We start from the raw sequence: 23,748 nt of genomic DNA on the forward strand, positions 1-23,748 counted from the left end.
GCTGGGAATTGAACTCAGGACTTCTGGTAGAGCAGTTGGTGCTCTTAACCGCTGAGCCATCTCTCCCGAGGAATTATATATATTTTGAACTCTTGTATTTAGAGTTCTTTTCCACAGCCTTAAGGGCTGTCCTGAAGGTTGCAGGTTTACCATTCTGCTGAGACATTAGCCACACCTTTGCCTCCTGGACTCATGCTGTCTCTCATTATCATGGAGTCATTAACGTTAACAGAGAGGACATTCCCTGAAGGGATGCGAAAATATGTACATTATTACACAGAATTATTACGCCCACAGAAGATACTGGACACTTGCCACGCTGGGCTCAGCAACTCCTGGAGGCTCACACCGGGGGCCCTCTACCAAGTGCAGGAACCATGTTAATCTGTTCCCGCCAGAGCTTGGCACTTAGAGATTAAAAGCCATATATCTTTTGCATAGGATCCAAGTTTGATTCCCAGCGTCCTCGTCAGTGTGCCCACAGCGCCCATTACTCCAGTTTCAAGAAATCTCACTCTTCTGGCTTCCCCGAGCACAATAAACTATCTTAGAAAAAAAAGTGAATTAAGATGACTGTCAATGTCTAACGCATAAACTTGTCATGAGTACTTTGGGATAGTGGTCGGGCTGGGTGCCAACTTGGAAGGTGTGGGAAGAGACTTCTTCACGCAGGATGCTTCTGTCTCTTTGATCTGGGAGGGCCGGACGTTGTGGGAGGTCTGTCCATAACCAGTCACTTCTCTGGGTTGCCCTGCCGCGGGTCTCTTAGGCCTAATGAGCTTTCCCATCGGGACCCCAGACGCCAGTTCGCCCCTTGGAAGCTCTGAAGTGCGTGCTGGTGATGATGCAAGCAGTGGGTACTGGGACAAGAATCCCATCCCCCGGCCTCTGAGCATGCTCATTGCGGGGCGGCGGCGGGCTCGGACTCTAGACCTACTCAGTGGGGCGCTGGTCTACTCTTTGGACGTGCTTAGTAGAAAGGGTGAACTGGTCTGGTCGGGTGGCTTCTGCGCATGATCAGTGTGGAGCTGGCCCGGATCCAGTAGGGTAGCCTCTGGGCATGCTCAGCACAGCGGGGCCGGATCCAGAGGAGTAGCTGTTGCGCATGCTCAGAGTGGTGCTCGCCCGGCGGAGCGCACAGGGGGCGGGCAGAGGCGGGGCCGCGGCGCCCTTATCCCGGGCGCGGGCGGCCGGGGTTCAGAGTGCGGGCCGCGGAGCGGGCAGCGCGGTCTCGGCATGGGTCCGCGCGCTGGACCTGCGCGGGCGATGCCGCCCGGTCCTCCCTGACGCCTGACGCTAAGTGTCGCCGCCCTGATGGCCGCCGAGCCCCCAGCGCTGCGCCTGCGGCCGCCGGGAAGCACCGGAGACAGCCCGCCGGTGCCGCGCCTGCTCGGAGGCTGCGTGCCGCTGTCGCATCAGGTGGCTGGCCACATGTATGGCAAGGACAAAGTGGGTGAGTGCGGCCTCGGGTCCCCTTCCCCAGTCCTCAATGTGCTCTGTCCCGGCAGTCCCCGGCCTCCGCCGTGCCCTGCTACAGCAGTCCCCGGCCTCCGCTGTCCCCAGCCTCGATGGTGCTGTGGGCTTAGCCGTCGCCACCCCTACAGTCACTGGTCTCCACTCTCCCCACCCCGGCAGTCTCAGGCCTCCAGATCACGGTCTCAGCTGTCCCCAGCTCTTCTGTCCCCACCCTGGCGGTCGCTGGCCTCCCATCCCTGTCCCAGCTGTCCACGGCTCTTGTGTTCCCTACCCGGCAGTCCCCGGCCCCAGGTGTCCCGCAGACTAGAGTCACCGGCTCCCGCTGTCCCGAATCTCTCCTGTCCCGGGGGGTAGGAAGCCGGGCGCCCCCAGGAGCAGCCACAGGCTCCTAGTGGCGCGGAGAGGCGTGCCCCTTCGCCCCAGGGAAGGCGAGTGTTGATTGGCGAAGGCGTAGTTAGTAAAAATAAGGAACTTGGTTTTCTTTTCTGGACCGGGAAGTAAATTCTCCCCTGGAGCTCGAGATCTGTTTATTACCAGGAGTAGTAATTGCTAGAGGGACCCAAACGTTTAAGATGCTAACCCATCGCTGGAGGGAAAGGAAAAAAAAAAACAAAAACCTGCTCTATGTTTTTAAACTTGCCGTGGCTCATCCAGGATCACTCCCTGTCCCTCGAGGAGGATTCTCCGGTGTCTTTGATTGCGCTAGGAGGCGTGGTTCGGCGGTGCAGAACCTTGCCTCCTGGGTAGTCTACACAGTCGGCTGTTAGATAGAACAGTACACATATAAAATACGCATTCTTTCCTTATTCATTTTTATAGACTGTTCCCTGGCATTTGTCGTGTGTTTTTGTGAGTTCAAGATTTGTAGAACAGCACAGGGTCTACTCCAGGGCAGAGGCTGTAATTCAGTCCGTTACTCACAGCGTATGGGCACGGTGGACATAAGAAGTGTAGAATGAATTTGGGACTCTTGTAGATATCTGACCCGGACGGTTTGTGTTTTGCTGATAAAGCGATTCAGGTCTAGGTTGGTAAGGCAATACATTTCTTTCTTTTCTTTCTTCAGTGCTGTAGGAGGATTGATTCTAAGACCTTAGACAGACTAGGTAAGAGCATTACCACTGACCTACTTTCTCCGGGGCTTCCGCTCTTCCTTTTAAAACGGGGCTCCGTAAGTGCCACTTGGAACTCACTGTAGCCTAGGCTGGCCTTGAACTTTGGATCTCCATGAGTGGCTGAGGGTATAGGCATGAGCCTGCTAAGGTAATACATTTTAAGACAAGCCTGGTTAAGTGTCACACTGATACAGTGGCCCAGAACCAAACCAACACCCACCGTATATTGTGCTTGTGGGAAGCACACAGACTGGAGCCCAGCTGCGATCAGGAAATGTTGAAAGACTACGTCAGAGTTAGGAAACTACACACTTGAGGTTCATGGCTAGGATATTTCCTCCTGTGCATCATATCTGGAGTCTGCTCGCCCATAACAATGGGATTCCTGTAATCTAAAGGCCTAAGAAAGTGATTGTTTCCCTGGAGGTCCTGGAGACTATGTAAAGAACAGACCCAAATAAAAAGGTCATCTGTGATTGGCACCTGGGACTAGCTTGCGATGCTAGCAACCTGTTTGGAGTCACTGGTGATTAATCACAGAGTGCCCTGATTGCGACTTTAAACGGTGTCACAAACAAACAGCACGGAGAGAGCTAATTTCTCACCCGAACTGCCTAATTGAAAGAATAATTGAGATTTCAGAGAAAGTAGTCCCCGATTTTACTATTAAGATTTCTTTTTTCCCGGGCTGGAGAGATGGCTCAGCAGTTAAGAGCACTCACTGACTTACTGACTGCTCTTCCAAAGGTCCTGAGTTCAATTCCCAGTAACCACATGGTGGCTCACAACCATCTGTAATGGGATCTGATGCCCTCTTCTGGTATGTTTGAAGACAGCTATAGTGTACTCATATACATAAAATAAATCTTTAAAAAAAAAAAGATTTTTTCCCCCAGTTTCACTAGATTTTTTTGACCAAGAGATGGATTCTTCATGTTGTGCCAGCAGCCTGATGTTTGTTCCTCTGGATTCTCAGATTATTTACAGTGTGGCTGGTACCAGTCATCCTCCCTGCTCATAAACAGATAGCAAGGTAGTCAGCAGTTCAAAGTTCAGCGGGTTTTTATTACTGCCCCTCCACCATCACATCTGGGTCACATTGCTTAGAGCAGGCTTCCCAGCCTTTCTAGTGCTGTAGACCCTTCCTATGGTTCCATGTGTTATGATGACCCCCTAACCATAAAACTGCTTTCGTTGGTACTTCATAACTGTCTGTAATTTTGCTACTGTTATGACTCGTAATGTAAATATCCACATTTTCCTACCGTCTTAGGTGACTCCTGTGAAAGGGTCTTTCTACCCCCAAAGGGGTCACGACCCACAAGTCGAGAACCACTGTTTCGATCCTGTTCAGCACTGCCAAGGGTCCACCACCGCCTTAGTCCTCACTAAAGCTGTGGGACACATCGTGGAGGTTGTGTTTATTATCGTTTTTAACTGTGGCTACTCACTGGATCACAGGAGTTTTCATTTTAGGATTGACCCTGTCCCAAGGACAGGAAAAGAAAAGTGTGGCACCCCTCACTGTGATGGTCCAGGGTTAATAACCTAACCGCCAGCTGCATTCTGAGTGTTCTTGGGCCATTTTTGTTGGACATTTAACTGTATACGCTGATAGCATTCTGAATCTTCACTCAGACACTCCAGTGGCACATGCTGTTTTTTTTGTTTTGTTTTGTTTTTTGGGTTTGTTTTTTTGTTTGTTTGTTTGTTTGTTTGTTTTTAATCTGGACTGTATCTTGTAGCATGTTAAACCATGTTCATTTATGTAGAGATGCTCCTTAGGCTGCCGTGGGACAGTCACCCTCAACAAACACACTGCTGCCTGTTGGCTCTCTGGGAGCTTCTCCTTGGTCCTGTTCAGTCTTCGACAGAGTGCTTATATCAGAATTTGCTTACCTGTTCCTCTCTGGTGAGATGTGCTTGTGTTTGCTGAGGCAGAAGATGTAGCGTTAGGATGTTCCTGGACACCATAGCCCCTCTCGCACATCATACAACCAAAACTCAATAGCAAGGTAAATCCCTGGCATTCTCAAACATTTGTGTGCAGTCTCTTTTTCTGTTCCAGTACTTTCTCACATGCCACTAGCTTCACTTAAAAGCCCTTAACATTTCAAACAAGTGGCTCAAAGCTGGAATTTGTGCCTCTGCCAAATTTGGTATGCAGAGATGTGGTGGTCTGTGGGGAGGATTTGGAGCTGACACCTTCGGTAGAAAGCCTCATGCCTATTTTGTCACACTGGTCTGCTTGTTCTGTAGCAGAGAGCAGGAAGGAGATACAGGAACAGCAGAGGGAAGGACAGAGCCATGTTACCCAGTCTCTGTTCTCATCTGCTCGCACATGCCTTTTTTTCCCTGAACTTTCTGTAAGTGGGTTACATATGTCCTGCCATTTATATAGTGACACTTCTGTGTGGATTTCCTAAGAAAATCCGTACTCTCTTCTGTAGCCAGAATGTATTTATGCCTTGTGGGGATTTAAGCACTGCAGTTCTGTAGTGATAATCTCAGGCCCCATTTAGTCTTATTTGAATAATGTGTGTGTGTGTGCGTGTGTGTGTGCGTGTGCGTGTGTGTGCGTGTGTGTGTGTGTTTTTCCACCCTTGTTCCTCAGGACAGCCCTCCATCCTTACCAGCAGCCTTCAGTTACTTATGTCTTCTCTGCTTTAGCTTGTAACAAAGCCTCAGCCTTTCTCTCCTGTGGTATTGACACTGAAGAGTACACGTTACACACTTTATGAAAGGCGGTCCACTCTGAGTTCATGAAGGTTCCATAGGATGAGATTCAGGGTATACATTTCTGACTGGAACAGTGTACTCATCTGGAGACCCAAGTAGCTGTCTGACCTTTGTTAGTGGTTCATTTTGATCGTCTGGTTCATGTAGGGTCTGACTTTTCATGGTTCAGTTAATATTTCCCCCTGCAGAATGAGTAAGCTATCTGTAGGAGACACCCGAAGGTCCCGTGAGTGTCTGGACCATCGCCAGACATCACCACTAGGTTTTGACTTACATTGATGATTCTTGTCTGAAGCAGGGGGTTGTCAAGTTATGATTTTCTCCTTAATTCTGCCACTGCCATTAACAATCAGGTTTCTAAGAAGTCGCATGTGCATCCTTATTTATGAACCATTTGGGACTCGTGTCTGACCCGACCACAGACATGGTGTTTTCCTCTGTCAGTGGGACTTCCTTTCTGTTCCAAGTTACTGTAGAATAATGGCATCACCCCTCCCCAGCTGGAGAATTGGCCCTTTGTGCAAGGAACCCTGGCTCCCTTTAGCAGCAAATGCTCTTTCTGTTTAACCTTTACTTCAGTTCCTTGACTGGTCTCAGGGCCACAGAACCACTTCTCTGACCCAGGAAGTAACCCCAAGAATCTAAGACCAGAGTGTTAGGGGTGTTGGTATTGGATGTCCTTGCTGGCGGGCCCTTTGCAGATGCCGCTGATGGTGTATAGATATTTTAGAAGTCACAACTGCATAGCTACAGTTTGATCCCAACCTGAGACCTTCCTTCTGGACTTTAGCCTTTCTCCTTTTCCCCAGTGAGAACGCCGGCTCCCTGTGTTCTCGATCTGTTTATTCTGTCATGTCACTTTTAGAATTTCTATACCAAAATTTCAACAGAAGACAAGACTACGATAAAGAGCTCAGGGTCGAGTCTTCTTTTATTTTAGGATTCACTTACTGTATTTGCATGCCTGTGTGCCTGTGTGAGTGTAGATCTGCCACATTTGGGTGGTGCGTGTGGAAGCCAGAGGACATCAATCCCTTGAAATTGGAATTACAGGTGATTGTGAACCACTTGATGTAGGTGCTGGGAACTGAACCTGGGTACTCTGCAAAGCAGTAAATGCTTTAACCTTTAAATTGTCTCTCCATACCCATGGTCAGGTTCCTATACAGATTATGAGATTAGAAACTGTTAGAAGTTTTTTTTTTTTTTTTTTTTGATTACTTTTTTTTTGTTATTTCTTTCCCCTCCCTTTTTTAGCAACAGTTATTTAAATCTAGTTGGTTTTATTGGTTTCTGCTAAAACTTACTTTCCCCTTTCCCATTTTGTTCCCAAGGTCAAGACCGAAGAAAGGGGTCGGGTGCGGTGATGCCCGCCTTTAAATCCCAAAGACGGAAGCAGGCAGATCTCTGTGAGCTGGAGGCCAGCCTGGTCCAGACGTAACCATTCTACCTCATTTCTGAGCAGTCTCTCTGTAGGGGACACATGTCAGTATTTTCTTATGCACCCTTTCTGGGCTTCTTTAATAACATACCTTTTTTCTCCTCTGCCTGGCACAAAGGGTGGTAACGCTGTAGATACCTTTTATGTCATTACTTTAAAAAAACATCGGCAGCTTGTCTATCAGCGTACACAGCTTTTCTTCCTAGTCTTCTGCCCAGGGTGTGTGTGGACCACAGTTTATTCAGCAAGTGCCTTAGGTCTGCTCTGTCTCACTGCTCGGTGCTGGGCAGTTGGCATCAGGATAATTGAATAACCATCCTTTCTCTTTGAGGCTTGTCTTGACATTTTCTGACCCTTTGTGACCAGGTGTGGATTTCCAGTCACTTCTCACGCTCTGGAAGAGACCCAAGGAAGTCTTGCTCAGCAGAGATTTGCATTTCACGGTTGCCCTTCCTCCCCTTCCCTAGTTTCTGCCAGTGAGTGCCAAGTGGTCATAAAGGAGCAGTCATACACAGAATCCACTGGGCTTCCCCAACTATTTAATGCTATTCTAAATTGTTCTGACGTTTACACAAACTTTTGTGTGTGTGTGTGGGGGGGGGGGGGGGGAAGACTTTCACATATATAAAACATAGCCAGAATGGCAGTGAACCATCTATGTCCAGTCACTAAGCTGGCCCTGTGTGTGTAAATGGTAGTTTGTGGAACTGTTACAGAATAAGCTCTATCATGACCTTCTGTTCTAATAATTGTGCATCTCCTAAAAATCCGACCCTTTTTACCTGCCTACTTAGGATAAAACAATGAAATTCAGAATACAGTGTTTGGCGGTTACCATCTTTGCAATGAGACCTGATGTTGAATACGGTTTAAATGTGGGGCTGACACAGCAGCCGTGTTGTGAGCCCTTTGTGTTAGCTTCTTCTTCAAGCACAGAGTAGCCCATTCAGTTATCATGTCCTTTCTTGTCTTGACCCTGTCATGGAGCAGGGTTGTTTGTTTGTTTTTTATCTTAAAAGTTTTTTATTTTTCTTTTTTAGTAGTGCTTGGAATTGAACCTAGAGTCTTGTGAACTAAGCATATACTCTACTGCTGAGTTACATGTCCAAATCTCTTTACATTTTCAGCCACGAATTTATTGTATTTACTTATTATTATGTGTATATGTGTGAGAGAGAGAGGTGGTGTGCTTATGTTCTTGTGGGTGGCAGTCAGAGGTTTCTGTTGAGTGCCTTTGTAACACATTCATCTTATTCCCTCCCCTATGGGCGTAAACATAGTTATATTTAAAGGAACATTATGCCTATTTAGCAAAGCCACATAAATAGCTTCACTACTAGTTTTATGGCCTCCTCAGCTTGAGCTAACAGTACCAGAAGTTAATTCCCATGTTAGACGGCCTCCAATCCACTAAGAAAAGTGGTTGGTTACTCCCAGACTAGGCACATCTTGTCTGACCAGTCAGTGTTGTTACACGTGGAGCCCACCACTGAGTTTGAGCGCTGGTGACAATTCTCCGTAGCAGCCTGCGTAGCGCCTTCTGCACCATTGAGGGCCAGCCAGCAGAGAGGAATTTTCTAACCCACGGGATCTTACAATCTGGTTCAATCTATCCGCCTTATTTTTGGAGGCCAGGTCTCTCATTGAGCAAGGAACATGGACTCTAGACTAGTTGGGTAGCAAACCCTAAGGATCTTTCTTGTTTTATGCTCCCTAGGACTGGGATTCTAGGTATCCTAGCCAGTGTTTTCTGTGGGCCCTGGGGGAGCGCAAAGCCTCATGATTACTCAGCAAGCATTTTACCTACGGACTCATCTTCTTGGCTTCCTCTTATTTGCCTGTATGTGTGGTGTATGTATGTGCATCTATGCTTGCATGTTCATGTTTGCATATACGTGCATGTGTGTGGGAGCACGTGTGTATGGGAGCACGTGTGTGTGTGTACATAGATCTGTGTGGTACAGGCATGTGGAGACCCAGAGTTGATATCAGTTGTCTTTATTGCTTCCCACTGTATTTATCAGTGAATGGTCTCATGGTAGACCCAGAGCCCATTGACTCTGCTTGGACTAGCAGTTCACATAGGCATCTGTTGGCTCTGCCTCCCAGGAGGCAGCCACCGTGTTTTCTTGGCTGTATGTGGGTTCAGGGCATCTAAAGGTGGGACCTCACATGCATGATAAGTGCTTCATCCACCAAGCCGTCTCCTCTTCATTTTTTAAAATTTATTTATTGGAGTCTTATGTAGGCTAGCCTGGCCTCGATAGCTGTACAGCCTGGCCTAGATCTTACTGGGTAGTTGAGGATGAATTGATTCTCCTGCCTTCACTTCCCAAGTCCGGTATTATAGGTGCACACTTCTACACCAGATAGCCACGACCTGTTTGCAACATCTGCGACATGAGATTGTCACATACGTTTACACAGTTTGATTGTTTCATTACAGTTGGGTTCAGAGTTAGATTGTACAGTGTTGAGAGAGAGAGAGAGAGAGAGAGAGAGAGAGAGCATGTATTCTCAGATTACAAGGCACAGGTTATCAGTGGCATTGTTGTTGACAAGACCTTCGATTATATAGCTAACTGCCGGCTGTCGGTATTTCCACTATGGAGTTACCATTTTTTGCCATTATAATTAAGTAACTTGGGAGGAATATTTGAGTGTTATTTACCCTTTTCCTCTCTTAAAATGTTGCAAGCATCCACCGAGAATTGTCAGGCTCACGTCTCACTGAAGGCTGCACTCGGAAGTGCTCCTGCCAGTCTCCAGCAGTTGGCATTGTGCACACACTTCTCGAGCATTCTTTTCCAGGATGGACTAGGATGCCTCCATCAGCTTCCGTCAGCGGATATTACCCATATTGTGGCTGCTACTTTTAATCATCCCCCAAATGCCATTCTCCTAAATTTGGACAATGGCAGCTCCGGGAGGCTTTTGCTTCTGTGTCTTTTTGACATTTTCTCTCTTTTTTTTCTTTTGAAGTGTCTTTTCTCCATTTCTGGCATAAACTGATGATGCAAGGTTGTTTTGTGTCTTCCTTGTTCTGGGCTTGGACTGGAATGAACTGTTTGTGTCCTTTATCGAGGAGTGGCATTTCGAATCTGCATTCCAGGTGTGTGGTTCTGCTTGTCCTCTGAGCAGACACTCTTCGGGGTTATGTGTGTTTACCAGTGTGCATGTGTGAGCATGTGTGAGCATGCATGCACGCCCTGGAGACTTCAGGCAGGGCGCCACATAGGCACAAGCTTGAGCAGCCTCTCCTCAGGCCTGAGCCCAGGCCTGTTATTTTGAGCTCAGCATCTGAGGGCTTCGTCTCCCATCTCAATGAGAAGTTGTTATGTTGAAATCCTAAATAAACTTTCATTCCTGGGAAAGTTAATATATATGTATTGCTGTATTAATCTTACCTCTTTTACTTTGTTGTTTGAAACAGGGTCTTACCCTGTAGCTTAGGCTGGCTGGCTTGGAATTCCTGTGTAGTCCAGGCTTACCTAGAGCTCCTGTAGGCACAAGATACCGATCCTGGTTTTTTTTTGTTTTTGTTTTGTTTTTTTTTTTTATCTTTTTCTGTGCACGACTTGCATGTCCTCTGGTGCTCATGGAGATGAGAAAGCTTCAGATCCCTAAAACTGGAGTTGCGGACTGGACTATTTCGAGTCATGTTGTAGGTGCTGGGAATTGAACCTGAGTCCTTTGGAAGAGTAACGAGTGCTCTTAACCACCAATCCAACTCTCCAGTCCCTTTACCATGTATTTGTGTTTATATATTTGTAATTATGTCTATTATTTTTTTAATGATGGAATGTTTTATAACCCAGGCTAGCCTTGAACTCTATGTAGTCAGGTGACCTTGAACTCGATACTCTTGTCTCCCTCCTGACCTAACTGGGATTAAACGTATGTGCCCTCATGCCTAACTTTTGCAATGCTGGAGATTGAACTCAGGGCCTCTAGCAACTGGACAGTCACCATACCTGTAGAGCTATTACCAGCCCTTGCGGTGGTGTTTACTGGAGATTTATGGTCTGTACCTCTTGAACCTATCTTTGTTGGGGTTTTTAGAAGTCACATTTACACTATCTTATATAGAGCAATGGTTCTCACTCTTCCTCATGCTTTGACCCTTTAATACAGTTCCTTATGTTGTGGTGACACCCCCCAAACCCCGTAAAATTATTTCATCGCTACTTTAAAACTGTAATTTTGCTACTGTTATGAATTTGTAATGTAAATGTCTGATATGCAGGGTATCATGGGGGTCACCACCCACAGGTTGAGAACCATGCATATAGACCCTTGCCTTGGGAGGGTGATGTGGAAGATCAAGGCTCCCCTGGGCTGCATAGTAAGTTGTAAGTCATTCTGGGTAAATAGCCTCTCACCATAACCCTCTGAGACTGCCTTCAAAACAAACAAAAAGGAGTTGAGAAAGATACTATCTTGTTTCCTGAAAAATTTGATGAGATTACTGTTGCTATTTTTGTTTGTTTGATATAGTTGTGTTGGGAACAGTCACTAGGAGGCCATTTTGGCTCCGTTTGCATTGCCCTCTCCTCCCCGCCCCCACAGGCTCTCTCTTCAATGCTGAAGATTAAATCCAGGGACACATGCATGCTGGGGGAACTCTTTGTCAGCAGCTCCCCCCGTACCCCCCCCCATTTGTTTCTTCCTGTGTCAGCTTTAGTACTATGTGTTTAAGAGAATTTGTTTCATAACTGTTGTGGCATTTGCTGAGGGTAATCTCATGTCTCTTTTCTTCCTTTGAATGTTCGTTTATTCCTAATAATGATTTTTTTTATCTTTTTTTCCTTGATCTGTTTAACAAGATATTCACCAGTTTTGTAGGTCAGTCACTTTTGATTTCATTGTTTGTTTGTTTTTTTTTTTTCTTTTTGCTCTGTTGACCATTGACAGGATTATTTACTGAGACATGTTCTCACTGAATCCCTCAGGCTGGCCTCTAACTCTTGACCCTGATCCCTCGCCTTGACCGTGCAGGAGTTGATTGCCATGCCCAGCATCCAGTTTTTATTGAACTGGCTGTTTGTTCATATGCATGTGTTTAAAGTTAATACATCTCTCTCGGACATAAGTGTGGTTCCTTTTCCTGAATGATAAAAATATTTAATGTCTTCTTCTTACATTTATTGATTTGGTGGTGGGAGGGGATAGATAGTTGGGGTGCCCGTGGAGGACAGCAGATAACCTATGGAAGGATCTTTTTTCCACCGTATGGTTTACAGGGATTGAACTCAGGTCTCTAGGTTTAGCAGTAGTCACCCTCATCCACTGAGTCCTTCACTAGCGGCTGCTGTTAGACATATTGAAAGCTACACATTTCACGGTGAGCTGCACTGTGCAAACTTTGTTTTCACTTAGCGCATGGAGCGCTTTCTCATTTCTCCCGTGGTTTCAATCCAAGTGTAATTACAGTGGTGTCGGTTACTCTCCTATTATTCGGCATTTCTCCTCATGTCTTGCTGTTACTGCTGTGGTTTGAGGGCATCCTCTGCAGGATTCCAATCCTCGATGATTTGGGGCTTGGTAAACAGAGCGCTTACGCTTGAAGGGCTTGTGTGTTCTGCTGGACAGTTTTCCCCCCTGTCCCCTCCTCCAGACGATCCTGAACTGTGCAGGGTTTTCTGCCCCAGCTGGGACTGTAGTGACAAGGTGCAAGCTGAACACAGGATCTCTGCACTGTTTGTAAACTGGAAGATTATCTGCTGTTGGGGTTTTGTGTATCATGACGATGCCTTCTCCACCAAATACCAGAAAATCTTTGTGAGTTTGTTTATGGTTCTAGCCCATTTTTGCGCCTTGTATCTTGAAGCTATGTTATTGTAAGCTCTGATACACATCTGTAATTTTGTATCCTAATCACCTAACCTTGTCATTATGAAACGTATTTCTTAAATAGAAAAAGATTTCCTTCCTTGGGGCTGAGAGAGATTGCTCAGTGGTTAGGATTGCTTTCCCAGTACCCATGTCAGTCAGCTCACAACCGCTGTAACTCCAGCTCCAGAGGATCTGACGCCCTCTTCTGGTCTCTTCATGTACAACACACACACACAGACAGACACACAAGAAGAAGATTGAAATCAAAATTACTTCTTAGACAAGGTGCAAATGCCTTTAATCCTAGCACTTAGGAAGCAGAGGCAGGCAGATCTTTGTGAGTTCATGCCCAGCCTAGTCTATACAGCAAGTTCCAGGACAGCCAGGGCTACACAGAGAAACCTCAAAAAAAAAAAAAAAAAAAAAAAAAAAAAAAAAAAATCTGCGTTGCGTCCTGGAGCTTGCCATGTAGTCATCATCCTTAAGATGGAGCTTGCAAGTCTTGTCCCCCTCCCATCCCTCCCTTCCTACTGAAAGACTGAATCCAGGACCCTCCACAGTGTAGGCGAGCATGCACCCATGTAGTATGTCTCCAACCCCTTTTTCTTTTCTTTTCTTTTTTTTTTTTTTTTGTTGCTTATAACCAATCTGTGTCTATATTTGAAGTCTCGGGGGGGGGGGTATTTTCTCATGCATTAGAATTCCAGTTGTCTTTGGCTGTGAATTAAAAAAGTATTCTTAAATTTATGTTAGAATATCTTAGTTTTGTCATATTTCTACAATCCCATTTTAAGTACTTCTATTATTTTTAAATGTCATATTTATAATAATTACCTTAAATAAAATATACAGCTCTTTTAGTATATGCTTGTTTTTGTGACACGGTTCTATTTCTAATAATAAGAGGAGTACGTGTTAGCCTGTATATGATGGTCCCATCAGAGAAAAATATAAAAGCCATTGATGAGCTGAGAGTGGTGGTACAAGCCTTTAATCCCAGGATTTAGGAGGCAGAGGTAGGTAGTTCTCTTGAGTTCTAGGCTAGCCAAGAGACTCTGTCTCATAAAACAAACAAAAACAAAAACTGTAATATTATGTTTATCATAATAATTTCTAGAAGGAAAAGCACAAACATTAAATTTTAAATTATGTAGAATATGCTTTACATAAATTTGTTGTTGGTTTTGGTTTTTTGTTTGTTTGTTTGTTTTGTTTTGTTTTGTTTTTGAGACTGGAAAAGTCTTACTCCGTTGCTTTCTGGTCTGGAGCTTGCCCTGCCAAGCTGGCCTTGAACTTGAAAGTCTGACTGCCTTTGTCTCAGTACTAGGGTCAAAGGCATGTGCCACCTCACCTGGCTCCCTTTCACAGAACTTTTAACAGGTTGTAGTTGTGATCCCTCTGAATGCTTACTTTCGGAATGTTGAGATCTTACAACAGTGATTAGTGTGGTCAAAGACTCGGCATCAAACGTAATCATCTGAACATACAATAGCATCAGTCTGCATACTGTAAAATGTACTGTCTGTAATTGTACTGTTTTTATGTGTATCTGCATGTGCACCTGCATGAGCTTGCACTGTGTGTGCAGATGCCTGTGGAAGGCAGAAGAGGGTGTCAGGTCACATGGAGCTGGAGTTGCAGGCCCCTGTGAGCAACCTGAGCATCCTGAGAGCTGAACAGAGCAGCAGGCTCTCTGCTGCTGAGCTCTCCTGCCCAACCAAGCCTGAGACCCTGGGATGTCTTCACCTTTGAGAACATTACCCACTTGCCTGTCCTTGTTTCCAGCCTTTGCCAGCCGCCATTCTGCTTTCTAAGAGCTCGGACACTTTAGATGCTTCATGTAAACCGAATCAAGAAGTACTGGCTTGTTTCCAACGCCATCTGAGGCATTTTGGTACGGCAGCTTCGGCCTCCTAATGGCTTTGAAACAGGCCTTGGGTGTTAGTTCCGGGGACTGACTTGCCAGAGGGTTGTTCTCAGCTACTTTACTTTGCCTGGAATGCTCCTGACTCAGAGCCGGACACTCGCATGCCCCTTCTGTGGGTATACTGGATTGTTGCTGCTCTGGAACTCAGAGTTGGGGTTAAAGGCCTTTCCCAGCAAGACTGGCCCCTTTCCCTTTTTTTATTATTGTTATTGTTGTTGTTGTTATTATTATTATTTTGGTTTTTAGAAACTCCTTTGTAGCCTAGGCTGTCCTGGAACCTGCTCTGATGACCAGGCTAGCCTAGAACTTGAGATCCAACTGCTTTTGCCTCCAGAGTGCTGGATTAAAGGCGTGTGCTACCATATCCAACATTCCTTTTATTCTGAGACAAGGTCTTGATATTATTCTGGCTGGCCTTCCTCAGCCTTCCTTGGTCCAATAGCCCTTACTGTCGGCATCTCTTAAGGTTCATTTTGCTCTTTTCTTCTGTGATAATTTGTTGACTTATCTCCCAAGTTATTTCCATCCCACATGCTTCGGTTTTGTTTCTTTTCTTTTCTTTTTTTTTTCTTTTCTTTTCTTTTCTTTTCTTTTTTTTTTCTTCCAGTTTCTGGAATTTCCTTGGGTTCTCTTGGCCTCTGCACTTTTCTCCGATTGCTGTAGCATACATGGGATTTTTGTTGAACATGCTTGCTTTCTAATTATGATCATGTGACCATCTTGCATCAGCCTCTGTTGATTATGCACTCTTCCTGTTCTTTGGTTTGCCTCGTAACTTGCTTCTGGGCACAGGACATCCTGCGTAGGCACGCTGGAAAGCAGAGTGGATGGCTTTGCTCTCCTCTCTGAAGGGCCCGTCTCCTCAGGAGGCCCGTGGCATGTCTTAGCTGCAGCGTGGAGCTTGCTTGTTGGGATTCGGCTTTGGTCTTAGATGCTGTAGTTCAGCTGGATCTTGGCTTCATTCACTTGGGTCTGGGATTATTACTACCTTCAGTTTTCTCAGAAAGCTTGGTTATTTTGTAGAACCCAGGGTCTGTTCGTGTGGGGTTGTAGTCTGGTCCAGGCAGCAGCTTCTGTACGCAACTGGCTACAGGTGCCTGATCCCTGCCTGTGAATAGTCTGGGAAGCTGACTGCGAAGATCTGGAGCCTGCCGTGGGCGTGGGGTGGGTGGGTGGGTGTGCTTCTCTCCTGGCTGTTGATGCCTCAGTTTCTCCCTCTGGGATTCAGCCCAGACATCCATGTGCTGTTGTTCTTCCCGGCTGCAGGAGGAGAGGGCTGATCTCACCCTAAGGTCCATCCTCAGAAACAGGTTCCTCATCAGTCCTTTGTAGTCAGGTTAGACTCATCCTACGTCCCCCAGAGCTTCTGACTAGCCAAGCTTTCCTGTCTAACTTACTGTGTCCCTTCCTTCCGTCCTGCCAACGTCTAGATCTCAGACACGCTTGCCTGAGACGCCTGCTTTGTCTCTTTAAATTATTCATTTCCACTGTTGTTACAAAGTTTACGTCACTTGCCAAAAAGAAGTATAGATACAAGTGGTGTTCTTTATAAAATTCTAATTTTCTAAACTACATTTGTTCCAGTTGTCATGCTTCTGTGAAATCCCAATACATAAAGATTAAAAATGTCAGTTTGCACTGAGTGGACGCTCCTCCTTACATGGATCGGGCCGGTGTTGGTGTTCATATAGTGACTGGGAAAAAGACTTTTGTATTGCATGGACGGGTTATAGAGAGGCATCCCTGATGTTCCACGCTGGGACCCAGCACAGCTGTGCACAGTGTATCCAAGCTGGGAGGATGAGAAAATCATAGAACATTGCCAACTATGAAACTCATATATAACTACTGGAAACACTTTTCCTTGTCTATAAAAATGAGCTGGGTTGTATTACTATTCCCCTCCCCCCAATAACCTATCATAGAAAGTTTATTACCAAGAAGTTTCTAGAAAATCCCAGGCCCCTAAGAGAATCTCCCCCAGGGAGAAGAACTTAAGATGAGAAAGCTGGGTGACTTGAGGGTGTGCTGGTCTCTCTTAGTAACAAGTATCGAGAACGTTGGTTGAATGTTACAACTTCTGAAAGTGGTTGCCCTGCTGTTTAGGGAGCAGACATGTCCTGGGAAACAGGGTACCTTAACCAAAGCATTGACCACACCCGATTTCTGTTGTGCAGGCATACTCCAACACCCAGATGGTACAGTTCTGAAACAGCTACAGCCGCCGCCACGGGGCCCCAGAGAGCTGGAATTTTACACCATGGTGAGTGATGAAAGACGCTGCGTTGGTCTACGTGCTCCTCGCTCAGTCTTCTGCCGTGACTCAGAGTGACAAGTGTGTTTGACAGCGTGTCCTGGGTCCCCTCATGACAAACACGCTACATGCAGACAAGGCTCATCCTCCAGTGTTCCTACTGTAACCTAGTATTTTCTGTTCCGCTTCACATCTTAAAGATTCTTATTCTGAGTCACTAAATTGATTTCAATCAACTGGTCGTGACCCACAATTTGAAAAACACTCAACAGAGAGAGTTTGTCACTCTCAGAAACACTAACTTAGTGTTTTTATTCCAGCTTCTGAGAGTCTTGTTTGCTTTGTTAGGCAGGTTCTCTCTGTACCTTGCAGGCTGACAGAGACAGAGGACTCTGGTGCCCCTGCCTCAGTCTCCCTGGTGCTGTGTGCCACAGTGTCCTCCCTCTTGGAGTCTTCAGCGTTTCCCTGCACTGTGGGAGAAGGGCTCATTCCCGATATCTAATTCATCCTATGACTCAGAATACTTTTAGTGTGTTCACAGTGTTCCGTGACCACTTTGCAGTTATTTCTTAATTGCAAAACATTTTAGCCATGAGACTCCACCTTCCCCGCCTACCAGCTACGGATCCGCTTTCTTTCCATGAGCGTGCTGGCTTTCGTGTGTCTTCTCCAGGATGACGCTTGTTCAGCTCCCTCGCAGCCCCCTTTTTGCAGTTGAAGTGTATATGAAGTATGGTTCCATCCTTACGGAAGTACACTGTGGATATGAGTCCCTGAGCAAAGCCCGCTCGTAGGTGGTGCCTACCCCTCTGCAGCTGGCTTCTCACTGTCTTGGTAATGTCCTTTTAGACACAAAGTCATGGATTTTGGTGAGGCTCAGCTTACATCTGCTCTTTCCCGATGCTGTTTTGGGAAAGGGTCTTATTCTTTAGCCTGGAGACTGGGGTGAAGCCCAGGGTGGCCTGGCGCCCGCAGTAGCCATCCTCTGCCTCCTGAGTGCTGGGAGTACACGTGGTGTGCACCACCATGCCCAGCCCTTTGATTGGTCTTGTTTGGACCTGTATTGATTTTCCTTGCCCTGATTAAGAGAGCATGAAGGTACCTCTTCCCCACTGGGAGATCCTGTTTCCTTTATCAGTACCCATGTTTCTGTCCTGTGCTGTCTCTGACCCTCTGATAGAACCCTTCCGTGTGGCCCCACATGGAACAGAAGAAGTGCTCGGATAAGTGGTGCGCTTACTGGCTAGGGCAGCCATGACAAAGTGACATATGGAAATCAAGTTGTTCACACTTAGCCACCTAGTCTGGCTGCAGTTTCTTCTGAGGGCCTCCCCTCTCCTGCTCAGGGGCTGTCTCCTCAGATCTTCTTCTCTGGGTTTATATCCTAGTGCACTTCCTGAGAACACCGTCGGCATGGTGAAACCTTATTTTCACCATGCTGATCTCCTTGGAAGGAGATCTCCAGAGGCGCTCACACTCTAGGCCCTGAGCTATGTGCTGGCTCACAACTCACCCTGTAACAATGATTGATTTCGAGAACTGAAGATTTGTTTTCTTTTTTTTCCTGAGAGAAATGGTAAAATCTTGGGCTTGAAGACTGCAATTAGACCTCTGAGCAGTTTGGCGTGTGCGTGACTATCCACCATGTCCTTTGTGGTGCGTCAGCGCCCTGCACTGCTGAAACAGTTTGCTCACTTAGTAGTCAGCATTTCTCGGGAGGCTTCTGGTAGAAAAACAATAATTTATTTTCTTTTCCCTTCCTCTTAGATGTGAGGTTCAGCTTCTGGTGAATGAAACCCAAGATGGCTCAGCCAGTAAGGGAGCTTGCCTCTAGGACTGATAGCCTAAGTTTGGTTGGAAGGAAAGAGTTGATGTTCTTAAGTTGTTCTTACACAAGCAGACACCACACACACACACACACACACACACACACACACAATGAAGGAATGTAAAAATCACAAATAAAAGTAGTCCAAAAAGTTAGCCAAGATACACACCCCAACCCTTGCCCTCCAGCCAGAATTACTTGCCGGTGTCCAGAGAATTATTTTGAATTCGGTGTCAATTACGCACACAGTACTCACATAGTGGCAAAAATAGTTGAATGATGTTGATTGGAGGACGAGTCAGCAGGAGAGTGCTCCCTGTGGAGCACGGTGTGCTGCTGTAAGTAGCTGCTTGTCACTTTGTTACTTTGGATCCACTGTCCATTGCACCTCACAGCAGATGAGTCTGTTACATACACTCAGTCTTCTTGAGGCCTTACGGAAATCTGACCAGCCCTGCCCCTCTGTTCAGGTTTCCGCTGCTGACTGTGCCGACACTGTTCTCCTGGAGCTGCGAAAACACCTGCCCAAGTACTACGGCGTCTGGTCCCCTCCCACCGCACCAAACGGTAATGCATTTTCTCTGCGTCTTGTGGCTCACTTCTCAAGCTTGGCTTTATGAAGCCGTGTGAAGGCTGGAAAACAGGGAATGCTTCTGCTTTCCTACCCTCACTAAAACTCACTCTGCCGCCATTTCCTTAAATGATGTGTTACACATTAACTGATAAATCTGTTACAGTTGTGTGAGCAGAGCTTAGTACCATATTCATTTACAAATGGTTGTTTCTTATGTAAAGAATAAGCCATCAAGAACACAAGCAGAAGAACCTCCCCTGTGTAGCTTCTGTCTCCTGCCTTACTCCCAACCCACAAGCTCCGTTTTCAGTATTTTGGGGACCGGTGGGAAATACCATAGTGGAGAAATGATAGCAGGTCTTGGAGTCCAGTGATGGGGAGTCTGGTAATCAAGGCTGCAGGCTCCGCTGATGTGGGTCTTGAACCACACTGTAGCACTGTCTGACCTTTGGTCCCTAACTTAGTGTGTCAGATGCCACTACTACAGCCATCTTGGTTCTTCTCTGTGGGAATTCCTGAATAGTGGTCAGTCCAGGGCTGCTCGGGGTAGTTAGGAGCCACCTGTACTTCACTAGTTCAGAAAAAGCAAGTGAGCTGAGGCTCTGTGGACTTCAGGGGAGTGCCGCTTACCCGGAGATCTCGGGACTAGACAGACGTGTTTCCTGTCTGAGACTATTCGAATATACAGGGGTGTCATGGTGATAAGACCCAGATCCAGACTAGAGACTCAGTTTCATGGAAACTGAAGGCAGCTTTTTGGTATTTGTGGTGTGCTTGGTTTATACTGTAATCTAGCCTATGAGGACAGAGTGACGTTTTCCACTGTGGTATCACGTTGGTGCTCATAAATTTTCAGATTGTGACCCATATTGGGTTGCAGATATTTGGATTAGCAATGTTGGATTCATCCACTTACCTTTTTTCTGTCTGTCTGTCTGTCTTGATCCCTGGCTTAAAGGTCTTAGCTCCAAATACATGCAGATATTTATTACTGAAAATGGCATTCTGAGTAATTACCCCACAGACCATTGAACCTATACTTGAGTCCTTTTTATTTTCTAGAAACTAAGGTCTCAGTGTGTATCCCCCCGGTTGGTCTGCCTCTGCTGCCTGGATGCTGGCATTAAAGGCATATGCTGTCATGTCCATGGGTCCTTCTTGTCTGAAGTCTGTCCAACACAGGCTTTGTAGACACACTTTGTATTGTAGCATCTTCCCTTCCTCCTTCGCCGAGAGTGGCGCCTGTCAGGACTGCCGTGAAGACCAGAGAAAGCAGCTTGGCTCTCTCTCCAGGTCCCAGTGAGCTGTGCTGACTGCGGCTGCTGAATGCAGAGCAGCCAGTCCTGAGCCAGGGTGTGAGTAGAGATCTGGGTGATGAAATACTCAGCTGAACAAGCTTCTTAGAAGGGACCGGAGAGGTGGCTCGGGTTAAGAGCACGGACTATTCTTACAGAGCTCTTGGGTTCAGGTCCCAGCACCCACAGGACGGCCCCTAACCACCTGTAACTCCAGGGGATCCAGTACCCTCTCCTGGCTTTGCAGGCATCTGTACAGACATGGTGCACATACATATATGCAGACGAAACAGTTATGCACATAAAATAAAAGGAAACTTTTACAAAGAAAATGTTTTTTGAGAAGATTCTTTGGAGAACTTGGGATGGTAGGTATGCCTTAGATATTCACAAGCATACACAATATGTATGTAACCAGCACTTTTCTTTTTCTTTGAGACAGAGCCTCTCTATAACTCAGGCTGCCCTCCAACTTATCATGCTGACTCGGTGGCCTGGAACTCACAGAGACCCATCTGGCTTTGCCTCCAGAGCGCTGGGATCAAAGGCGTGTGCCACCACGCCTGGACATTTTCTTTTTTGCCATTATCTCTTTGCTATGGGTGTAGCAGATAAAAACAACAACAACAAAACCCAAAAAGCAAAACCAAAAAAGCCAAAAACAAAAAAAGAAAGCAAACAAACAAAAAAAGACCCAAAAAACCCAACAAACCAGCATCAGAAAAGCAGTTGGAACATCTCTTGCAGTATGCTTTCTGTCTATGATAGAAACTAGTCCATAAGACTTTCTATAGCAGAAGCAAAATAGGGAGACACTCAACAGTATGAATAGAGTGTCTGTGTGGGAAGAGGGGAGACTTGGAAAAAACAGCGCCACGGTCAAGCACCTACGACGCCCGCTTGGGCCCTACGATCAGATTGCATTTCGCTGTCTTAGCTCTTTTCAGCCTGAGATAAAAATCAATGTGTAATAAATAGATGTTCTTGTTAATGTTTAACTGTGGGCCAAGGCATCGGATTAGCTACAGGATGGAAAGTCTCCATTATCAGGTGCCTGGCCGAGTTGTGATCGTGCCCTTTAATTTCGTGGTTGTTACGATGAATTTGTCTCCCTGGGAAGGGGCAGGGCTTGCTCCAGGCCCACATTTGTCTTTATTCTGGACGTTGGAGTTCAGCTTGCACGCATGGTAGCTTAGCATGGGTTTTAGTACCTGTCCGTCATACTCATGTTTAATAGTTCGTGTATTCATCCAGGCCAATCCCGTGTCAGTGAGCACCATGTGACCCCAGGCTCTGTCTGTTCCTCATGAGCAGCTCTGGAAGGCGAGGGTCTCTCATGCTGTTGTCTGTGTGCCTCAGAGCAGTGCCTTGTCATGTGAGGGAATCTTAGAGCTGCACTGACACAGCCTGAGCCCCATGGACCATGATGCCTGTTTCATGGTGGGCCCCTGATTCAGTGGTCCTCAACTATCCCTTTGGGGTCTCAAATGACCCTTTTGCAGGGGTCGTCGCCTAAGACCATCAGAAAACACAGATACTTACATTATGATTCCTAACAGTGGCAAAATTATAGTTATGAAGTAGTGATGAAAATAACCTTATGGTTGGGGTCGGCACAGCATGAGGGACTGTGTTAAAGGGTCTCAGCATTAGGCAGGCCGAGAAGCACTGCTCCCATCTGTAGATGCCACTGAGGTATAGGGCATGCCAGGAAGGCACAGGCTAACATACGGTGGAGCTGGCATTTGAACTTAGTTTTCTGTGCTTGTAAAATCGCTTTAAGCGCTATCATTTTGTTTAACGTTTTGTGAGTATACATTGTAGAAACAAAAAACATTTAATTAAACAAGAAGGGCATTTTATCATGAAGATCTAGAGATGTGTTACAAAAGGCAGGGGTGTGCAGCTAGCCATGCTGGGACCAGAATGGAGCTCAGGAATGTTTCTGCGCATGTCCCCAGCCCAACGAAAGGCTCCCTCTCACTTTTCACATGTTGTGCTGTGTGCTGAAGATCCAGACAGAATAGTCACAAGCAGCTTGTCCGTCAGACGTTTGCCCTTTTCAATGACTGTGATTAGGAGCTGGGTTTCTGTGACAGGAACTTCTGAGGTCCGTGGGTAGCACTGGAGTCGGATTACACCATGACACACCTCAGGGTGTCTCAGCTGGAGATCAGGCCACGTCAGTACTTCCTATATACAGGAGTCTCTTCCTCTTTCCATTCGGTCCACATTTCATTGATGTTTGTATCCCACACATGGAAACCACTGCTCCACTCTGGACCCAGAGGGGCCCAGCTGAGAAGACAGCTTTTGTTACTAGTCTGGAGTTACCTCAGAAGACTGTCCTGTAGTGAAATGCCTTTGATCTTTACATAACTGAGTCTCAAGACTGACCTATTTTTGACTTGAGCTTTAGTCAACTGAAATCACTGAAAGAATCTGCTAGCCACGGTTTCCAGAGTGAATCAGTGTTCAGGCTTATAGACGTGACAGCTGTCAGTTTGTAACAGTCTGCTGCTCAGGCCGTGTCCCACTTTCTTATTTCTCTCTTCCAAAAGCTTCTGTTAAGGCCCTCCACACCCAGCCCTAATTCTCTCCTGAGTACACATGTGTTTCTTTTCATTTTTGTGTGTGTTGGGACAAGCTCTTGCTGTCCTGGACCAGACTGGCCTGATAACCATGTTGCCCAGATTGGTCTTTAGTCTGTAGTCCGAAGTCCTCCTGTCTCAGCCTCCTGGGTGCTGAGATAACAGACCGTCCTCAGAGGCCTGGAACTCTACATCCCTAAAGCATGTTCTGATGTTTAGTGATTGCAACTTAGAAGGGAAGATATAAGTGAGAATCTCAGCTGCATGGTGTTTCACTCCTGTAATCTGGGCACTTGGGAGACTGAAGTGGGGAGGGCTGTGAGTTCAAGGCCAGCCTAGTAAGATGCTGTACAAAACACCAGAGTGCATGCATGTGCGCACGCATGTGCGAGTATAACAGAAAGAAGCCAGGGAATGGAAAGGAAACACCTCAGTCTTCAGAAGGCCTTAACTCATTTTCATGTTGGAGGCTAGTGATCTAGCAGTGATGTAATTCCAATCACAGACATGAGAACCAGTAAGTAAAAGAAGCACACAGGTGACCAGTTGAACTAAACACAAGTAAAACTGTTGGGCCTACTTGTTGAAGAAATGACTCTGTCTGTTATAGCGCAGGGCAGGCTGGGTCCTCAGTGTCCAGGGCAGTGGGAAAGGACAGGAAAAGCTACACCTA

At 46.3% G+C, this 23,748-nt stretch overlaps 1 protein-coding gene across 2 annotated transcripts in view; it reads left to right on the plus strand.

Moving 5' to 3' along the window:
- The first annotated feature begins 1,105 nt into the window (after positions 1–1,105).
- Positions 1,106–23,748, plus strand: part of Ipmk (inositol polyphosphate multikinase) — a 35,529-nt gene continuing 12,886 nt past the window's right edge. Inside the window, exons 1-3 of one of the 2 annotated variants that reach the window (XM_034524218.2) lie at positions 1,106–1,453; positions 16,711–16,796; positions 19,086–19,182. In XM_034524218.2, coding sequence (XP_034380109.1) covers positions 1,315–1,453; positions 16,711–16,796; positions 19,086–19,182 — 322 coding nt within the window. In that variant the 5' untranslated portion in view covers positions 1,106–1,314. The remainder of the gene's footprint in view (positions 1,454–16,710; positions 16,797–19,085; positions 19,183–23,748) is intronic. The other variant, XM_034524217.2, reaches the window with a different exon arrangement.

The sequence above is a fragment of the Arvicanthis niloticus genome, chromosome 20 (genome assembly GCF_011762505.2).
Source record: "Arvicanthis niloticus isolate mArvNil1 chromosome 20, mArvNil1.pat.X, whole genome shotgun sequence".
NCBI lineage: Eukaryota > Metazoa > Chordata > Mammalia > Rodentia > Muridae > Arvicanthis > Arvicanthis niloticus.